Source organism: Xiphophorus couchianus, chromosome 2 (assembly GCF_001444195.1).
Source record: "Xiphophorus couchianus chromosome 2, X_couchianus-1.0, whole genome shotgun sequence".
In the NCBI taxonomy this organism is placed as follows: Eukaryota; Metazoa; Chordata; class Actinopteri; order Cyprinodontiformes; family Poeciliidae; genus Xiphophorus; species Xiphophorus couchianus.
Window position 1 is genome coordinate 9534479 of NC_040229.1, and position 20206 is coordinate 9554684.

The 20206-nt window shown below is 40.9% G+C and overlaps 2 protein-coding genes across 6 annotated transcripts; both read right to left on the reverse strand.

Moving 5' to 3' along the window:
* Positions 1 to 271: 271 nt before the first annotated feature.
* Positions 272 to 9668, reverse strand: gpia (glucose-6-phosphate isomerase a). Its single transcript, XM_027999408.1, has 18 exons — positions 9442 to 9668; positions 7863 to 7953; positions 6288 to 6356; positions 6081 to 6200; positions 5891 to 5974; positions 5537 to 5683; positions 5385 to 5456; positions 5270 to 5314; positions 5079 to 5132; positions 4757 to 4817; positions 3551 to 3594; positions 2507 to 2659; positions 2294 to 2423; positions 2138 to 2214; positions 1200 to 1328; positions 1045 to 1120; positions 856 to 922; positions 272 to 560 (listed from the first exon to the last, which is right to left on the reverse strand). Exons 1-18 carry the CDS (start codon positions 9558 to 9560, stop codon positions 437 to 439), a joined length of 1662 nt encoding a protein of 553 aa, XP_027855209.1. The 5' UTR covers positions 9561 to 9668; the 3' UTR covers positions 272 to 436.
* Positions 9669 to 10244: 576 nt separating this feature from the next.
* Positions 10245 to 20149, reverse strand: lsm14aa (LSM14A mRNA processing body assembly factor a). 5 transcript variants are annotated; one of them, XM_027999433.1, is made up of 11 exons: positions 19831 to 20149; positions 17875 to 18038; positions 17405 to 17555; positions 16786 to 16860; positions 15738 to 15947; positions 14785 to 14859; positions 13318 to 13497; positions 13008 to 13173; positions 12612 to 12650; positions 12132 to 12378; positions 10245 to 11380 (listed from the first exon to the last, which is right to left on the reverse strand). In XM_027999433.1, exons 1-11 carry the CDS (start codon positions 19949 to 19951, stop codon positions 11357 to 11359), a joined length of 1452 nt encoding a protein of 483 aa, XP_027855234.1. In that variant the 5' UTR covers positions 19952 to 20149; the 3' UTR covers positions 10245 to 11356. The 5 variants fall into 5 exon arrangements, with proteins under 5 accessions (XP_027855234.1, XP_027855224.1, XP_027855262.1 ...); XM_027999423.1 differs by having other exon boundaries at positions 13318 to 13500; XM_027999461.1 differs by lacking the exon at positions 14785 to 14859.
* Positions 20150 to 20206: the final 57 nt, after the last annotated feature.

The following is a 20206-nucleotide window of genomic DNA, read 5'->3' on the forward strand; positions in this document are numbered from 1 at the left end:
TGCTGTATGGAAATGCAAACTTGTTTAAGGACAATAGCATCCAAACATTTCTAAGCAGGTCAAAATTAAGTTGGAATTTATCACAACCTGAAAAATTTCCTTTGTAAATACAATGTCTAAATTATTGGATTTTTAAAATTTACTTTCACCTGTCCAATATTTCAATAAAACTAGTTGGGAGGTTCTACATCTCTATTTTAAAGTTTCATCCAGAGTTAGGTGTGGCAGACTGATTACTCACCTTCAGAATTGATCAGACAATAGAAACCAATCAGTGACAGATGGGACTTTTATTGTGAAAGTCTCAGCTATCAGTCTGAGGGTCCCCTACAGGAACATGTGCACAGATCAACACTGAAAAGCAACACGTGAAGACTCAACACTCAAACAACATGGTTCAGCCAATCACAGAGCAGGACAGGCAGGTGGGCGGGGCTTAGGCAAAGTTCTGTTTCAGGAAGTTGATGAGGCCGTTGGTGGACGAGTCGTGAGACGAGACCGGAGAGGCGTCCTTCAGCTCCGGCTCGATCTTCTTCGCCAGCTGCTTCCCGAGCTCCACCCTGGAGACCAAAGGACACCACTGTGATGTCACTGAACGCATCATCAGAGAGAGACGGACAACTGGAGGACCGGATTTGAAGATTAAACTTCAGAGTACTGCTGGTGTTACCAGGTTCTGAAGCTATGCTACAGCAGGAAGTCAAAGTCTTTTGGTTTTGTCTGACATTAAGGTTTTGTCTGACAAAAAAATATTCCTGCTGTGATCAAATTTAAGACCAACTGACAGTTTAAAAAATAGACAATTTAAGGCCTCAATGTTAGAAACAGAAATTTAAGACCCTGAATTAAACTCACCCCCACTGATCGTAGCTGTTGATGTTCCACATGACGCCCTGGACGAAGATCTTGTGTTCATACATGGCTGAAAAACAGGACAGGTGACATTACCTTTAGCTGATTATAAAAACCAGGAAGTTTAGTATCCAATAGGCTTCTGGTTGTTCTGATCTGATTGGTCAAAACCATCCGACTTCCAGTACTCACCAATCAGCGCTCCCAGTACGAACGGAGTCAGCTTCTTGAAAACGATGGAGTTGCTCGGCTTGTTCCCTTGGAACACCTTTGAAAGAGACGCCAGACTGTTATCCTGGAACTGAACGCTGAGACCAAACAGAACCTGCACAGGCAGGCTTGCTTACTTTGTGTGGCAGCAGCTTCTCCAGGGCGTCTCCTGACATTCCCGCCGCTTCCAGCTCTTTCCGAGCCTCCTCTGCAGTTTTTCCCTTCATTAGAGCTTCAGTCTGAGCCAGGAAGTTAGCCACAAGGATCTGTGAACATGAATTACCTGAATTATTCAGCTGGTTGTACCTGCATGTAACCAGAGCTGCAAGTTTTTGTGGCACTGAAATTAATTAATTATCCTCATGTTTGAATAAATGCTGGTGTGGCAGCTGTTTTATTTATGTTACATTCATCCAATATAAACACAACTAAACATTAAATCAAAATCCAAAACTGGGACTATAAGGTAAACCAGTAACTTTAGGGAAAGCTGTAGTGTGGAAAAACTACAAGTAAATAAAAGTAAATAACATTTTAAACAAATAAAACCAAGTGAAATGACAATGCACATATAAGGCTTGGATACGTGTGTCAATAAAGACACCAAATCTATAAAATAATGTTTTTATAAAATTCCATCACAAAAACATTTGTGAAAATAAAATGTATTTAAATTGACAAAAACTATTAAAATATTGTCAAATGTTTTAAATTAGCAAATTTAGGGGTCAAAAGAAGATTAAAATAAAAACATAAAAATGTAAATATACTCATTTTGATATCAATTAATATCAATATTACTATTAATTAGAATAATAATTTAACATTCCTCTTGGTTTTTTATTTTATTTCAAACCACAAACATTTCAACTACAAAAACAAATTATTTTATTCATTAATCATAATTATAAAATATTATTGTCATTATTGTTTTTTTGTTTGTTTTTTTTTAATCATCCAATATCGGTTTGCACCATCTGAAAATCATTTTCCATCCACATTTACTGAGATCTGAGTATTTTGTAAACCTCCCAGTAAAACCAGTATATAAATCCAGGTGAGCAGGACGTGTTACCTTGTGGTGCAGGTTGTCTCTGATTGGATGCTGGGACTGAGCAGGAATCAGGAAGTCAGCAGGAATCATCCGGGTGCCTGCGAAGCGAACATCCGGTCAGCGATGAGTGGCTGGCGGCCACAGAGGAAACCAGTACAACCAGTAAAACCCAGTCACCTTGGTGGATGAGCTGGTAGAAGGCGTGCTGTCCGTTGGTCCCCGGTTCCCCCCAGACGATTGGTCCCGTATGGTAGTTCACGCGGCTGCCGTCTTTGGTGATGTACTTCCCGTTGGACTCCATGTCGCCCTGGGAACACAGGTGAGTTCACGGGTCAGCGGTCTGGATCGGGTCGATCAAAACTCATCTCCGAAGGTCGGAACCGAGCTGACCTGCTGGAAGTAGGCGGCGAAGCGGTGCATGTACTGGTCGTACGGCAGCATGGCGTGCGTCTCGGCCTGGAAGAAGTTGACGTACCAGACGCCCAGCAGGGCCAGCAGAACCGGGACGTTCTGGTCCAGAGGAGCGCTGCGGAAGTGGTTGTCCTGGAGAGAAAGTAGGTCCAGTTTCAGATGAACTCATGATACATGCTGTCGATTAATACGATCAAACCTGCGTTGTCTTTTATATAAAAGAGTCGACCGTCTTTCCACAACATAAAGAGCTAAATATTTTATACTACGCTGGATTTTTTTTTAAATGTGAAATTTAAGAATATCAAATGTTTATATTTCAAAACAGAACCGTTGGGATGTAAAATGGGACCGTTTCTCTGTCCCGTTCTCTTATGGCCGCCATCTTTAAATTCTGTAACAATGGCTCCGCTTAAGAATGACCAGCGGCGCCCTCTGTTGGATGGAGGCCAAACTACAACACTAAGCATACGTCATTAATCGATTGGAACAAATTTTAATCAGATAAACCATTAATCGACAATCGTAAGTCGATTATTTGCATCCCTACTTCAAAGTTTAATAATAAAGACTTTTACATTTGTTATTTCTTTTAAGTCAGATTTTTGTGCATGGAATAAATCCTTCAATAAATTTGAATGATACGCGTATCACTAGTATTTATTATTTTACCTCATAATTACATTGGAAACTTTAAAAATATATATAATTTTCCACTGTTAACATCCCATAAAAGACAGTGCATCAATCTTTAATGTCTAAAGAATGTCGGTTCTTTAAAAAGGACCACACATTTTCTATAATAAATATTTATTAAAAATAATTTTTTTACCAAAGGTTATGTAACATTTGGAGCTATGAATGCATTTTATTTAATTGGACTGTAAAGGTTGCAGCCCCTCTATTTAGAGCATGAACAGCCCCAAACCATCTTCATACAAACATAATACATATTTCATGCAAATTGACTTGTTTCTGTTCTGATTTCAAAATAAAAACCCAAACTCTGAAATGTTCTCCTACCATCCAGTGAGCTCCTGCCAGAAGCTGCTCAAAGTTTTCGAAGCCTGAAAAACAAACAGAAGACGATTGTGAAAATATAAAACACTAATTCTCCATCATACAACTCAAAGAAGGGATCATTTAAATATTTTCTGTCAGTTGTAATTTATTCTTTAGAAAAGAAAGCAAGAAAATGCAATTAAAATCAAATCGTTCATGAAAGAAATCCAGATTTTATTTTTAAACCACATCGTTCAGCCCTGAGTAATATAAGATTAAAGCAGTAAACTATGGAGAACTCTGGTATCTGAAAGCGTCATGCACATCTCCTTCATCTGAAGGACTCGGTCACAGATGAATGAATCCATTAATGAAATAATCGTCAACAAATTTAGTAAATGATTAATCGTTAACATAAGCCTGTCACAATAGTCAATAATTCATCGCATGATAAATTAAAACAAACTCAATTTCCATTTGCATATTTATTGTTTCACTCTTTCTACCAAAATTATGACAAAAGGCTTCAGTTTGGTATTTTGGTCTGAACTAGGAGAATTTTGTTTACAGAGACTTCATAATTAATTTTATTTAGAATTTTGTTAATTTATTTTGGATATTTAAAATGTCTTCCAGTTCCAGTCTTAAATGTTCATTAGAGTTTAGTTTATTGATCTTTGAGAATGTGTTCTTGCATTATCATGCCATTACTATATCTCAAAACGGCGATATTATCGTTTATCGTAATAACTTTTGGGAAAGTTTATCGTCCAGCAAAACCAGTTATCATGTCAGGCCTTTGAATAGAGACTCTAAAAAATGACAACTCCTGAAAGAACAACATATTCAGGGCCATAATTAAGTCAAAACTATTATATTACCCAGTTAACCTTACAAATCATCAGATCAGACCTGCACTGTACGATGCAGAAAGTAATTTTTTAGCTGAAGATTCATTCTTTGGTGCAAATTATCAAGTGTTCACTAAAGGAATCTTTTGTTATCACATTTTAAGCAACAAAAATGTTTATTTTCTGGTATTACAAGGGAATTTTTACATTTTTTAAAAAACATTTTTTAAATGTATTTCTAATATTTTATAAAAAACAATAAATCTGGATGTGTCTTTTTTTTTTGTCCGATTAATCGATTAATCATTAGAATAATGGTTAGTTGCAGCTAGAATCAGTGATGTCATCAAGCCCCGCCCCACGTCCAGTGACGTACCTACATGCAGAGCGATGGACAAACCGATGGCTGACCACAGTGAATAACGACCTCCGACCCACTGAGGACAAGCAGACATGACAGCAACACAGTCATTCCACCAATCAGAGCACGGCACTTCAAAATAAAAGCCCCAGCAGGCTCAGTCAGTTTTAGCTCGGTGGCAGTCAGTGAACCAGAACCAAACCCGGATCGTCCCAAATCAGTCCCAGAAACTGATTATCTTTATCAGCAAAACCTGCTGATTCTGGAAAGATTCTGATCGGGTTCAAAGGTCACAGAGATGCCAAGGCGTGCAGAAGCAGAACCGGCACAAACTTACGTCCCAGAACTCAAACATGTTGGCCGGGTCGATACCGAAGTCCTTCACCTTGGCCTGAGGAGACAGAGACGCATTAGCAACAAGAAATGTTCTGCTGGAGGATCAGTTGACCAGAACCAGCAGGACTGATCATAACCGGTTCCAGCTGGGTCCATTTGTAAACTTTGATGTGTTCTGGCTCGCTTACTCACCGCATTGGTGGACAGCGCCACAAAGTGTTTGGCCACGGCAGATTTCTGAGGAGGAGAATTAAAGTCAATAAAAACCGGCCCAGTTCTGGTTCTGGTTTCAGGTAGCAGAACTCACATCTCCAGCCGTCTTCAGGAACCACTCCCGGGCCGATTCTGCGTTGGTGATGGTCTCCTGGGTGGTGAACGTCTGAAACGGGTCCAAAAACACAAAATCAGAAACAGATGACCTCTGACCCCGAGGGTCAGGCGACCGGCTGGAGAACGGACCTTGGAGGCGATGATGAAGAGCGTGGTTTCCGGGTCGAGCTGCTTCAGCGTCTTGGCCATGTGGGTCCCGTCGATGTTGGAGACAAACCAGACGTTTGGACCGCCGGCTGAGTAGGGCTTCAGAGCCTCGGTCACCATCAGGGGTCCCTGAACGCACCACAGAGTCACATGATCACTCAAAGCTGCTTCCTGATTGGCTGACTGGATCAGAACCAGAACAGAACTGCTGACTGAAGCAGATCCTCCGTTTTCCTCCAGAACCTTCACAACTAGAGCGTCTGATTGGTCAGGAGGGTCTGGAGACTAATCTTGGTGTGTGTGCGTGTGTGTGTGTGTGTGTGTGTGTGCACTCACCAGGTCAGAACCTCCGATTCCGATGTTCACCACATCTGTGATACTCTTCCCGCTGAAGCCTTTCCACTCGCCGCTGCGCACTTTCTGTAAACAACACACACATCAGGACGAGCTCATGAAACAAACACACACACACACACACACGCGGATCAGAATAAAACCCAACATGCGTGGCTGTTGGCCCACAAACCTGGCAGAAGGCCTTCATCTTGTCCAGCACACGGTTCACTTCAGGCATCACATCTTTCCCGTCAACGAGGATCGGCGTGTTGGAGCGGTTCCTCAGAGCCACGTGGAGCACAGCCCGGTTCTGGACGCACAAATGGCCCACGGGTCAGAAAAAAATAAAATAATCCAAACACACACCGGTATTAGCTGGGCAGGTGAAGCTCTGCACCTCGGTGAAGTTGATCTTCTCTCCAGTGAACATCTTCTCTCTGGCCTCCTCCACTCCTCTGGACTTGGCCTGGTCGCAGAAACAAACAGAACCAGAACCGGTCAAAAAGCTTCATGTTCACTTGCATGAGAACTTTTTTAATTTAGCAACATCTGATGATGAAACGGCAACGTTCGGCTACAAATGACACCTAAAGCCGGCTTTTCTGAACGACCCGATTCCGACCTTTTCACCCAAAAGAATAATCCGATCCACTTCCATATGTGGAATTAATTTGGTAAATATCTGTTTTCAGAAAATCTGCAGTCAGAACAGAACAGATATGTTTTTGTTACAGAGATGAACAAAAACTGAAAAGTGCTACATAAATGAACTTGATTGATCGTTTCTGATCAGTTCAGTTCTGAAGGTTTCCAGAAGGTTCTGAAGACCCGTGCAGCTTTATCAGCTTCCTGCTGAACCAAACCCAGTCAAAAAACTGAAGTTTGGACAAACACAGAGTGGTGAAACCTGGTTTCTCCATCAGCGCCTCCTGCGTTAGAAGGAAGTGGTATCAGCCTAAACTTTGGTTCCTCACATTTCTCCTTCCTGTGGCTCAACATGTTTTCTCTTTCAACACGAGGTGAGGCAACGTTTTGTTCCCCTGAAGCTGCAGAGTTTGTGCAGCGTGTCTGACGGAGAGCGAAGCGCAGATTTGATGTGTTGGGACATTTCAGACATTCCTGGAGCTGCAGACCTCAAACATAACTTTTTTTCTTTAATAGATGCATCAAAATGTTAAGTTTTGATCTAAAAACAGAAATATATATATTTTATGTTATTGTGCCAGACAGACATGGTATTAATATTACAAAATATACACATTTATTATAAAACATTTTATTCATTATACCACAGTTAAGTATAAATTATTATTGTAATCATTATTGTGGTGAGAGTAGCAATTACTACTAGTTGCATTTTAGTCAAGCCATTTTTGTTTTATCATACATTATAATGAATTTTATATTAATTATATATTTTAAACAAAACAGCAGAATTATGAATATAAAAATGAAAGGCGAATAAATAAATTACTAGTATAATTAGTCATAATTATACTGACATTACACACAATTACTATTATTACTAAAAATTAATATTCTGAATAATATAGTTGCTATTACTACTGTTCTAGATTTTTTTTAGATGTAGAATTTATGAGTGTTTAACTGTTTATTAAGATTAACCTATTCTATTATTTATACTTAAAGAATAAATAATAATCATAATTATGAATAAATTCAATCCACACACCTACACTACAATATGTAATTGTCTGTAATAATTATGTTTTAGTGGATGGATTTAACTTCAATCAATAGTTTTTTGTGTATTTATTTTTATTCTGCAGTTTTCTTTTGGCATTTTGTCCAACTTATTTATTAAAACTACATTTAAACATGTTAGTTTTAGTTACTTTTTTAAAAAAAGAGTCAGAAAGACAGAAGTTAGTGTCTGTCTGCAGAACCGTGATCGGTGAAAAGTTTTTAATTGAAACACGAATCGAGTTTCCAGCCGCAGGAAGTTCCTCACCAGAGCCAGCAGCATGGTCAACACTTCCTGGTTGATCAGGTTCTTGGAGTAATCCAGAAGGATGTCGCCGTCGTTTGTCTTCAAGGTCGTACTGTGGACCAGAAAAATCGCAGAGAAGACATTTCAGAAAACATCAGTACAGCTGTTTTATGTGATTTAATCAGAGGTGGGTAGTAAATGGTAAAAAAAAACAAAAAAAACTTTCAGAAGTTGTTTTACTACATTGTACTTTTTACTCTTGAGTAAAATTTCTGGATGCTCTACCCATCTGTGAAACTTCAATAAACGAAGAAAATAAAAACAATAGAATGAACCAGATATAAAAACATTCTAAGCTAAAGTAAAACTTCTTATTTGTGCACAAAGTTTGTTTTCTAAGGTTATTTTCTACCTGCTGAAAGTATTTTACCGTTTTCTAACATATAGTATATCTGTAGTTTTATAGATTTTTGGGTTTGTTATTATTTGGAAATCTGTTATTTTGTATTAATTTCTTTTGTTTTAGTCTTTAAAATACTAGAATTTAGACATTACATTTTGTCTGTAGTATTACTTAAATATTAAATATGTTCCGATCAGTTCCTCAGTACTTTGATAATTTCTTGTACAGTTACGTTTTAATTTTACTTGAGTAGAAAATATGTTGAAGTTGTGCCCAGAGAGGTTCTGATCCAGATCAGTTTGAGATTTCAAGGTTCATGATCGGACAGAAACCAAACTTTGATTTATCTTTTGTGTGTTTGGACTCGGATTGTGTACCAGAACTGATTGTAAACCAGATTAAAACAGACTGCAGCCCAGCATGTGCCCTTCAGCGCCATGAGGAGATGCATTATCATCCTCTTCATCACCAGTTTGCGCTCAGTCACGTCTGCAGCTGCATCCTTTCTGCGCAGTGAGGTTGCGCACGTAGAGTCTGACTTCATCTCTGCAACAAAAACTATTTTCATTCATTTCTAGTGACTGGGTCAGAGAGTTCGGACCTCATTTCGTATCCGGATAAAAGTACTGCTTGGTTCTGGACGGCATCAGACGGTCCAGACTGAAGCCAACTTGAACTTTAGGCTGGATCAGGAACAGGTGGGCGTCAGATAAAATATTAATTCACATCTAAAGCTGATCCGAACCCACTCTATGAACAACTGATCATTTCAAGTTCGGTTAACGTGCCCATTAATTTAATAAACCCATTTGGACTTTCATTAATCCCGGAACCAGAACACGCCCCTGTCCGATAATGGAAGCTGTGACATTAGCACACACGCTAACGTTAGCCAGGTGGATCCAAAAAGTCTCGCTCTGCAGGTTCTACCGTTTGGGTCGACCGAATCCTGACAAGACGAATGCGGTTAGAGGAGGGTAGTTGAGAAGCGGACCGGTCCGTCCATCTGGACCGGGGTTACCAGGATAAATCGGCAGCAAAGGAGTGACCTTGTGACAGCCAGAAGCAGCATCCGCAGCGGCTCGTGGAACACCGAAACCTGCTGACAGTCTGTCACGGTAAAACTAGCGTCTACTGCCGGGTAGAGGGCCTTCCCATCACCGGGACTCTGGTTCTTAACGTTTCTCATGATCTCACCTGAACTTCCCGAATCGCTGCGGGTCGCTTTCAAACATGGCCCTCATGTTCAGGCTACCGCCGTTGGCCCGGTACCATTGCTCCAGCTTCTGAAAGTTCGGGTCTGTGTTCAGGGCCATGGTGGCTGCGGTGTGTCGGTGCTCGGATGTCGGATGTTCTGCCTGTCGGCCCCGTTCAGGCTGCTCTCACTGCCCAACTAATTGGAGTCTAAAGGCCTTCCACGGACTAACTGGGCTCCACCAATCACAGCACAGTTTTCATTACATAACCCCGCCCATTCCCTAAAAGTTCTGCTGTGATTGGCTGCACCTCACGGCTGATGTAGCGTGAAATCAGTGTGTGGGACTCGTGTATGGAGGGTAATTAGTGTCCAAATTAGATCAATTTAAACGTCAAACTAAAAAAGAACCTGTGTTAATTTTTAACTAAATTACATCATATAACTACACACAAAATATATTTATAATGCCTTACTGTGTTAAATGAAATAAATATGCTAAAAGAAATTAATCTAAATTACACATTTTTCAACAATATTCAATAATTACCAAGATTTCTGAATCATTAAAATGAAGAAACAAAAAGCAAACATTTCTGCAAACGTAGTGTCTTTATTTCAGTTTTTTATTTTACAATGCATCATTTAAAAGCTCACTTTTTTTCTTCAGTTGTGGATCCAGGCTGGAACCAGAACCTGCCACTTAACACACCAGAACAAAAACTGTTTCTCTGCAAATCCAAACAGACATCAAGTTAGGAACTTTGTCTCAAACAATTCTTTTCGTCTGAAAAGAACCGGTTCCTTTCCCGTTTCCTGAGCACAGTTTAAAGGTGGCTCTGCATTTCGGATCGTGGGAAGTCTTTTTTTTTTTCCCCTGGAGAAACTACGGGGTCCGAATTGAAAGCAGTCAAAAGACACAACCACCTGTAATTTATCGAAATGTTCTGATCGGATCTTTAAATGTCGGATATTCTGATCCGAGCGAGCAGCGGAGACAAAATATAAACAAAAAGAAAAAAAAACACGACTGACATCGTTTACAGGTTCTGATCATGCCTGAACCAAAAGCAGGAATATTGCTGACCGACGTTGCTACGGTGCACAGCTCTGTCCATCTGTGTGACGTCACTTCCTGCCGGCCGGCGTGCAGCGCTTTCGGGTTTAGTGGCTTCATGAAGACTGTAACGAGACTGGCCGGCCGGCCAACTGGCTCCAGGTAGGAAGAGTTAAAGCGCAGGAGGAAAATCTGGAGCTTCCTGTTCATCTCTGAATCACAAAAGAAACATTTAGTTCTATAATTCAGTGGTTTGAAAGATCTATTTCTCACAAATTCAATATTTCATAATACTAATAATCTGGACTTTATGGTGAGGAAATCTGCTCCTAATAGTGCAGTTTGTATCATTGGCTTTAATAAATTCTGACTCCAACAATTCAGAGATGAACAGAAGCAAAATGAGGTTCCTGCAGTAAAAAAAAAAAAAAATTAAAAAAAATAAAAAAAGGAACAATCTGTGGTGAATCTGTGAGTTAGAAATGACCACACTGCAACCAGTGAAACCAGTGATGTTAGACAGGTGGACGAGAGAACGCCATAGTAGAAAAAAAATCCATGTTATAGAGAGCCTGCAGCGCCCTCTGCAGGAGGAACCCTGATAAAGCTACGAGAGCGTCCACAGCTGAGGAACTAGAACATTTAGAGGGAATCGCTTTCTCTAATAAAATGCATCATTATCATGGTGGTCTGAGACAGACGGAACGTTAAGCTGCATTCAGAGTCTACTCCAGTGCTGGTGACAGAAACGACGAGGAGACGACGATCTTCGGGAGTTTAGTGGACAGGAGAGAACCAAAGCTAGCCGTTTTCCCACCGAGGAAGTTCCAGCGTGACGGAGCCGCCTCCTCCTGTCGACACTACGCCGAAACTTTGTTGTCCTTCTGCGTCAAAACAACAAAAAAAAAACAAATACTGCATTTAGAAAACATTTTAAAGGTAAATATTTAGGCAACAGATACAATTTATGGAAAGACATTACTATACTTAAGAGTTGGCCAATAAGGACTTAAAATTTTATGGCGATATTTTGTGGTACTTTTGTGATAAAGATTATGATTTAAAAACCTACTTATTGCTTCTTTTTTGGTAACTGTACACAAACAAATATTGTTTTTGAAAAATAATCCCACTTGAATCAGGATGCATCTAATTTAAAAGATAAAAACAGAATTTAATCTCCAAACTGCATACAGTAACTGCATTTAATCATATTTTTGAATTGGTTGATATTTATTGATGCTGTCAAGGAACAAAAAGTGGAGAAAAATGTAAAAACATTTCCAATCACATGGAAATCAATAACTGAATTCCTTTACAATCTACCCCTTGCATACTGAAGCCACCAATGAGAGATTCAAGCACAAAACAATAAATAAAAAAAAAGTAAGGGTGTAAAAAAAAAAAATTTAAATTAAATAAATGTTAAATAATATTTGCCTAACTGACTGAATTCAAAATGCAAACAAATGGAAGCTGTAAAACAAGATGGCGGCTCTGGGTGCTCTGATATCACTCTGAACTATGGAAACCCAACAAGCTATCGTTAGAAAAAAAATCCTAGTTTTGCAAAAATTAAATCTTCAAAAACAAAACAACAAAATAAATCAATTTAGCCTCAGGCTACACACTCACCCTGTACGGTAAGTTGGCGAATTCGCGCCCTGCCTGGTTGCCTCGGTATCCCCCCCTGAAGCCGCCACCACCACCACCGCCGCCGCCCTGTGGGGGCCCAAAGGACCCCCTGCTGGCCGAGCGACCTCTGCCCCCTCTGAAGCCCATCCCCCCACGACCCCGGTAACCTCCGCGGCCACGGCGCAGAGGGATGCCGAAGGTCTCTGCGTTCATCCTCCTCTCCTCCGCCCAGGTCTGCCGGCGCTCCCTGCAGGAGGAGAAGGAAACGTTCAGAGCGCCGTGGAAACAGCCAACAAATCCAGTTTAATCTGGTTAGAATCTAATCGGGTTTAATCCCCTTAGAACAACATAAAGCTGCTGATAGAACTGTAAACATCTGCTGACAGAAGCGCTGAGGATGTTCTGATCAGAGCTCCGATCGCACTCAGAAAGACTGATTTATAATTCAGCCTCCAGAATCAGTTTGCGTCAGAAACTTACCGAGGGAAACCTGAAGCTCCAGATTTATCTGCAGCTTTTCTAAAAACACCAAAAGATCAGGATCAGAGCAGGAAAACAAGGAAACATGGCTGTTGTTCACAGGATTCACTCATCTACTGCTCAATGACACAAATACAGTATTCCTGATCTGACTGATCCCAATCAGTTCCTGCTTAAAGTTATTTCATCAGTTCTTTAAATAATTCTTTTAATGGGTCTTTACACGCTTCTGATGTCTCGGAATCATTTATTTATGAGTGTTCAGATATGTCTCAGAATGTGTTAACTGTTTCAGTTAACACATTTGGATCAGTTTACATGTTCAGATCTGTTCAGGGATCAGTTCACATGCGTCATCTACCAGTCTGCCTGCAGGATACAGAACCAGCGCCGTACCTCATGTCGTCACAGGAGATGTTGTCGAAGAACGACTTGGACTTATCGTAGTAGCAGTTTGGGCCCAGTGGGTCTCTCTCGTTTTCGTTGTTGCCTTCACTGTTCTGGGTTTCCACTCCAGAGTCTCCCTTATCCTCTCCATTCAGAGCTTTCTCCGACTTCTCATCTGAGAGACAAAAGAATCACAGTTTAGCTGCAAAAACTAAAAGCTACTGGTTGTTTCTATTTCCTTTAATTAAAGAAATGTGTTCAGTTTTACATCCCAATGATGCTTCCCTCAGATTTCCCAGTATAACCAGTTAACTCCAACCTTTCAGTTTCAGCTTGCTCTGGAACTCCTTCTCGATCTCCTCCTTGTTGAACTGGGCGTTGGCGCTCTCGAAGTCAAAGTCCTTCTCGAACTTCATGGGTCCGTCTCGGCGCACGTTGAAGCGGCCCCTGCCGTGATGCCCGCCCCCGCGGCCGCGGCGGTTCGCCGTGCCGCCGCCACCTGCTGGAGACAGAGAGAAGCGCAGGGTCAGCCGAGAGGAAAAAGAGAAACGGAAGAGATGCAGAGATGGAGCAGTAGAACAGGAAGTGAGGATGGAGAGCTGCAGGAGTTAGGATGCATTCACACCAGCCCTGTTTAATCCGCTTTAATCCAACTCTGGATTAGAAGGTTTCAAAGTGGGGGTCTCAAAAGGTTGGAGAGAAGTTAAGGCAAAAAAAATAACAAAACTGAATCCCATCATTTCTATTTGAAATTTGTTATTCGATCATGTTTTTGTTTATTTTATTTAATAAAATGTAAGTAAAAATAATTACTTGAATTATACATACTGTATATTTATATATGTATATTTAATCATAATAATTTATTTAAATATTTCTGGTGCTTATTTTCAAAGTGGCTGCCAGTCAAATTCATCTTTGCTCTTCCAGCTAGCGTTGCAAGCAAGAAATGGAAAAGTTTCTGGCAAGAGAGAGACCAAAGGAAAAAACAAAAAAAGAACTGTTGGAATAAAATAAAATTCGATGTGATTAATATCAAATTTAATCACATAAAAATATGTAAATGTTGCATATTTTCTTAAAATTAAAAGTGGGGTGTGATAAAAAACTGTAATTTCTGGAAATTAAGTCATGATATATTATCTGAAAATAACATTTTCCACCACAGAACTCAGTCATCTCTTGGTATGATCATGTCAAAACTATTGAAAAGCAAATAAAAAATTATCTAAAAGTTCATGTTTCTTGAAGAGGTTTGAATGTATATGTGAATGCCAAGCAAACCGGAAAAGGAAGTGGACTACAGTGCAGGGCATTCTGGGTAAAAACAACCAAAAAACACACGAGTCTAAAGAAATGACTCGTCGTCTTTTACCAAGACAAGAGAGAAATCCTAAAAATGCTCAAATCTGACACCACTTCGTTTCTGTTTACATTTCATGAAGAAGGAAGTTGCGCTCAGTGTCTTCTTCTAAGGTTTTCATGTTGTTTCCTTCAGTGGTTCTTGGTGCAGCGCCCCCACAGTTGAGGAGGTGAACAGGTTTTTCAAAATGTTTGGATCGTTTGACAGTGCAGTGTGAAAGAGAGCTGCAGCAGCTGAAAATGTAACAAATATTGCAATTTTGGTAACCTTTCTAACCGAGTCTACCGGACTATCAGGTGTGAAAACACCCTTAGTGACAGAATGATGGAGGAGATGCAGAGTCTCCATCATCCCTGTGGAGATGAAGTCTAACAGAAAGATGGAGGGCATGCAGGATGGCTGCAGAGGGGAGCAGACTTTGACCTGTGGAGCGTTTACTGGGCTCCCTGCCTTCTCCTCGCGCCTGATCGCCCTCAGCTCTGCTCTGGACGTCTGATCCTGGAACAGCAACAGAGTTTGAGTCTCCACACAGCAACCAGGGAGCAGCTGCTTCACTAAACTCCGCCCTGAAACTCTGAATTCTGCAGGACAGCGAGAACATGGCGGCAGCGGTCTGAGATCAGGAAGCGTCTCTGTTGTTCTGAAGTTTAAAGGGGCAGTAAAATCTAAAATGGACTTTCTTGAGCTTTACATAATCAAAAACGTACTTTGAGCATTGCCTTGATTATTTAATGTATGTTTGAGAAATCCTGTAATCTCCATGGCAACCATTCAGCTGTGGAAAACGCCTGGGAGGACCTAGCCCCGCCTATGAGACAAAGCTCCTCCTCAAAGCTGCAGTTTCCAAGCTTCCACCTCACAGAGCAGCCTTGTCCATCTCAGCTCCTTCAGACTAGCCAGCAGCAATTAGCAAACACCTGGTGAGCTCATTCTACGAGCTACTTCGTAATGCAACACTGGTAAAAACATTGCTAAAGGGTCAATAGGATGTGATGTGATGATGACTTCCTGAAGGTGGAGTTTCAAAAAGAGCAGGAGTTTTTAAAGAGACAGAGTCCCAATTTCAAGGCGTCAAATTTCATTTACGTTGTATTTTATATATTCAGCATTTTTATAACTGAGGGTAAAACTGTTACGAGATTGTGCTACAAATGCGGATGGAAAATACATAATACTGCCCCTTTAATCCATTTCCATGACGAACATGAGCAGCAGTCTGCAGCTTTCTGTCCAACAGACCCAACTGTTTTGTTTACGTTTGTTTTCAAGGTTCAGATTGGATCCCTGAGCTTGTTTTTATTTAGCAGACTGATTCTGACAGAATCATAGTCCCTGGTTGGCCTCCCTGTTTATCTTCAGAGACTGAAGGTTCTCACCTCTCAGATTGTCCACTCCGTCATGTTGCTGGGCCTTCTGGCTGCTTTGAGATGGACCAGCTGGTGGGGCGCGGCCGTGTGCCGGGCTTCTCCGTCCCAGACCGGGGGCTGGAGCCGTGGCGGTGGACGCCGGGACAGACGGGCCGCTCTGGCTCACCTGATCCAGGGTGGGACTCTTCCTGAGAGCTTCCACACCCGGACTGCTGCAGCCTGAGGAGAACCAGCGAGGAGTGAGACAAATTAAAGATTCCCACTTACAAACCAGTACGATTAGTAACTCCAGAGACCGGATCAACCTTCCACCTGTAGGTTAAACAGAACAACACTGAAAAAACACTAAATCTTAAGCATTTTGTCTAGTTTCTAGAGCAAATATCTTCTGCCACTTGAAAAAGGACTAAACTAACTTACATGTAATTTTTAATCAAGATATAGAAGCTTGTTTTAAGTCAATAATTCCTTAATATTGATGAAAAATACTAGTTCCACTGGCAGGTTATTTCAATAATAATATTTCAACAATAATAATTTTTCCCATGTTATAAGTGAAATAAGGAACCAGTACTTTTTAAATCAATATTAAAGGAATTATTGACTTAAAACAAGCTCCTATATTTTGACGGAATGTTACTTATAAGTTAGTTTTGCCTTATTTATAGTGTACCAAAATATTCACACTAGAAACTGGATGGTAAGATTAGGTGATTTTACAGTGCAAGAAAAACATAAAATATGATATTTGTGTATTTCAGCCATTTTCTCATAAACTTAGAGAACTGTTCCTGGAAGTAAAAAGTTAGTTGGCTTCCTGTCTGCAGTTTGAATTTCTGCAGAAGGAAAAAGTGAAGCAGTGAGAGTGAAAAGTCAGAGGCAGGTTAATATTCACTACAGCAGGAAAACACCAGCAAAGTGTTTGTGGGTCAACATTAACAGGACAGGAAAACACCAGAGGACAGGAAGTGCCTCCATGTTTTAAAATGAACCATCACCCTTTCACACACACCACCGGTGGTACCGATTCAAGAGTCCACTTCCTGCTGGTCTTTACCTGTAGTTAAAGTCCCGACAGAGCGCGAATCAGAACCGCTCAGACTGGAGTTCATAAAGAAGACTGTGGACCGCCCTGTGTGGAAGAACAGCAACAGAACTGAGACCCGGAAACACTCTCTGCTCCGGACTGAAGGATGAACATCTGGAGAACACCTGATACCGGGGCATGTCGGTACCAGAACACCAACCGACCACACACATCGAGAGCTGGAGCTGAGTCGAATCGAACCCAGTTACTGCCAAACAACCGATAATACATCCATCTAATGTTACATGTCTGATCGTTTCACCAGAACACTTTGACCTGGAGGTTAGGAGGAAACTCTTCCCGCCATCAAGAACTTCTGCTTTACGCACAGATCCCAGTTTGAAGAAATAATCACAGGCTAGACGAGTTCATCTATCAAAGCTTCGCTCCCATTAAATCAACGTTTTCCTGAATCTAAAATCAACAAAACGTGTCGAGGAAGCGGCGAAGGCCTCACACTGACGCCTCTGACCCGACGCCTCCTCACTTCCTGTGGCATGAAGAACGTGATCCAGAACCACTCACAGACTCTGAATCCTTGGATATCATGCAGCCCTGAAGCAGAAACGTCCCCACTGCCCTGACTTACCCACACCGGCGGGTCCAAACTGGGGCGAGACCAGTGGGCTGGTGCTGAACTGGTTGTAGGCGGGAACCGGAGGTCTGTTGAAAAGGCCGTAGGAACCAGAGGACTGGAAGGGAGTCTGAGCCGCTGAGGACGAGCTGGTGCTGATGGAGGACTGCAGAAGAAGAAACGCACAAGGTCAGGAGGTCGTGAAACTGGGTCAGAACCAGGGTTAGAGTAGGTTTTGGTTTTTCATCATAGTTTAGTTTTATTTCGTTGTCTTTTTGTCTTCATAAAGCAAACATTTGGGACTCTTTTCTGGACCTATAATAACTTATTTTCAACTTTTTGTCATTAAACTATTGCATGTTTAATTTATTGCCAAGCAGGACAAAAAAATAATTCATCATAAAATTGCATTATTAATTAGAACAAAATGCCTCTGAGAGCCTTTGAGTAAAATCCAGTGACATACAGCGTAAGAACAGAAATACCTGGACAATGGCCGGGTCCTGGGGGAGCGAGCACGTCGGTTTGGGCGGCTCACACACCGTCAGGTCCTTGATGTCGCTGCCCCTGAAGATGATGTACTCAAAGATGTCGTCTCGGGGAGGAATGGGCCGGTCCGTCGGGCGATCCTCGGTACCAAAGGAGCGGACTGAGGCAAAGAAAACTCAGAATGTGAATCACGTTTGACAGTTAGGAGGTGTGGCAAAAAAAACCTCCAAAACAAACAAAAAAAAATCCCCTCCACATTCAGACTGAAATGTTAAACTAACATTAAAAGTTGCAAACAAAATATTCTCATTAGATACTAAAAGGTGTTTTTATAAGGTGTTTTGATTTGATTTATAGTAGAACCATAAACATGTAGTTCACCATTGTTGTTATGTGTGCTTGTGGCGTTATAGGTCGGGTTAGAGGTTAGGCTAACATGTAAGTGTTTTCCATGTTTAGATAAATAACTGAGGTTAAAAATTTTCCAATCTGAAACCTGCAAAAATCAAACCAAAAAGCACAGCAGCGTTTTGCGTCACCAAAAACTCAGTTTCCCTTTGGATGCAGGAAAAAAAAACAGTTAAAGATTTTTACATTTTGGAACAAACTGAGGCCTAACTTTGAGATAAATATGAAAAATAAAACTCCCAGCAGAGCTAAACATGGCAAATTAAAAGCCTGTGTTTACTTTCAGAAAGGACTTTTACTATGAAAAACCATGTTGGGCACAAACACAGCAGCAAAATGGGATTTTTCTCAACAAGCACTTAAACATAAGAGATATATGGATTAACATCAGCTGATGTCACTCATCTTTAAAATTCTAAGTCCTGTAAGTAAGAAACATGTCTAGAGTTATTGTTTGGACTGGAGTTAAATTCTCTTGTGCCTCTCGGATGATTTAACAAAATCAGACATCACTTCAATCATATTATGGTATAAGTTTCATTTTCTTTTATCTGCCTTAACAAGGAGGAAAAGCCGCATTTCATTTAAATCTCTCGACTCAAACTGATTATGTGTGAACACTGATTTGCAGCCAAGCGAATGGGCCAGTCTGGTGACGGCCTGGATTTTGTCCTGTTTTGATGTACAGCTTAACAATCCTGAAGATGCTCCAAAATCAATGTTTGCTTCTGTTTCCACTTTCCACAATTTCAAAGTTGTTTAGACTCCAGATCAGTTTACACTGGCACAAATGAAATAAAAACACCCTGTAAACAGCAAGGACTGCTAAAACTTATCAGCGCCTTGCTTTGAAAGTATTCTATTATTAGAAATTTGATGACTGAATTAATTTTTTATAATTTTGCTAGTTTTCAAAATAATTATTGGATTTTACATTCATTATTCCGTTTAATTTCCCTTTATAGCCAATTAAGAGGCCATATCCAGAGTTATCTGGATCTCTCCGTTTATTTCTTCGGGGCCATGATGAAGTCAGTATCTGCTTCACCATTTCTGAATCAGCACTTCAGTAAAGGGCTATTCTCCATTTTTTAAGAACGCTGCTAAAATTCGAAAATATTAGAACTATTAACACCTAATTCTGGAAAATACTGCATGGTGTCGCAGTACCATGCTCATTATGACATAAGCCTGTCATAATGAAAATAAGACAAGCTTATTTACATTATGAGCTAAAGGTCAGAAAGGAACAGTAGTTGAACAGTTTTGTTTGGATATATAAAATAAAGGGTTCCGAAATGAAAAAATACATTGAAAAATGTGTTGTTAGTGTTCAGACTAGAGCTAATCTTTAATAGTTAATATGTCTTAAACAAAAACAAAAACAACAGCATACACCTTTAAACTGAAAGGCTATCAATAGCAAGCTAACTTCAGTCGCAGCAGTTAGCTCGCTTTAATTTTCCGTTAAACGCCCACACACCGCCTCTACTTCACTTTAGCCTCGAGGAAGCTCTTACCTTGAGCCCAGGTGAAAATCTTACCTTTAGCAAGGGCCACGGTGGAGTTCTCGGTGTCGATGGTGTACAGGATCCCCTCATAGCGAATCTCGGCCTTGGAGATCAGGCTGATCTTACTACCCAGATAAGGCGTCCCGCCGCTCATGGTGGCTCCCGCTTCTCGGCTCTGGGAACAGAAATAAGAAGGGGCCGATGCCTCCGAGCCGCGCGGTCAGTAGACAAGGTTTCAGGGGCGACTCTCCCGGTGTTTTTCGATTCGATTCCCTCTGACTCTGACGCCGCTTTGCAGCTACAACATGGCCGCCTCCACCTCCATTGGCACAGCTCTGAGCGCGGGGGATAACGGGATTTGGAGTATCGCGTGACTTCATGGCGCCGTGAATCATAGAGCTATGAGGAA

Bases quoted from the DNA above. Each gene is read 5' to 3' on its own strand.
- lsm14aa (XM_027999423.1), bottom strand. From the start codon at position 19,951: ATGAGCGGCGGGACGCCTTATCTGGGTAGTAAGATCAGCCTGATCTCC. The intron at 18,039-19,830 runs GTAAGATTTTCA...TCTTTGCCTCAG, and splicing joins CACCGTGGCCCTTGCTAAAG to TCCGCTCCTTTGGTACCGAG. The intron at 13,174-13,317 runs GTTGGAGTTAAC...TTTGTCTCTCAG, and splicing joins GAGCAAGCTGAAACTGAAAG to ATGAGAAGTCGGAGAAAGCT.
- gpia (XM_027999408.1), bottom strand. From the start codon at position 9,560: ATGGCCCTGAACACAGACCCGAACTTTCAGAAGCTGGAGCAATGGTAC. The intron at 5,315-5,384 runs GTGAGTTCTGCT...TCTCCTCCTCAG, and splicing joins TCCTGAAGACGGCTGGAGAT to AAATCTGCCGTGGCCAAACA. The intron at 561-855 runs GTGAGTTTAATT...TTTGGTCTCCAG, and splicing joins AACAGCTACGATCAGTGGGG to GGTGGAGCTCGGGAAGCAGC.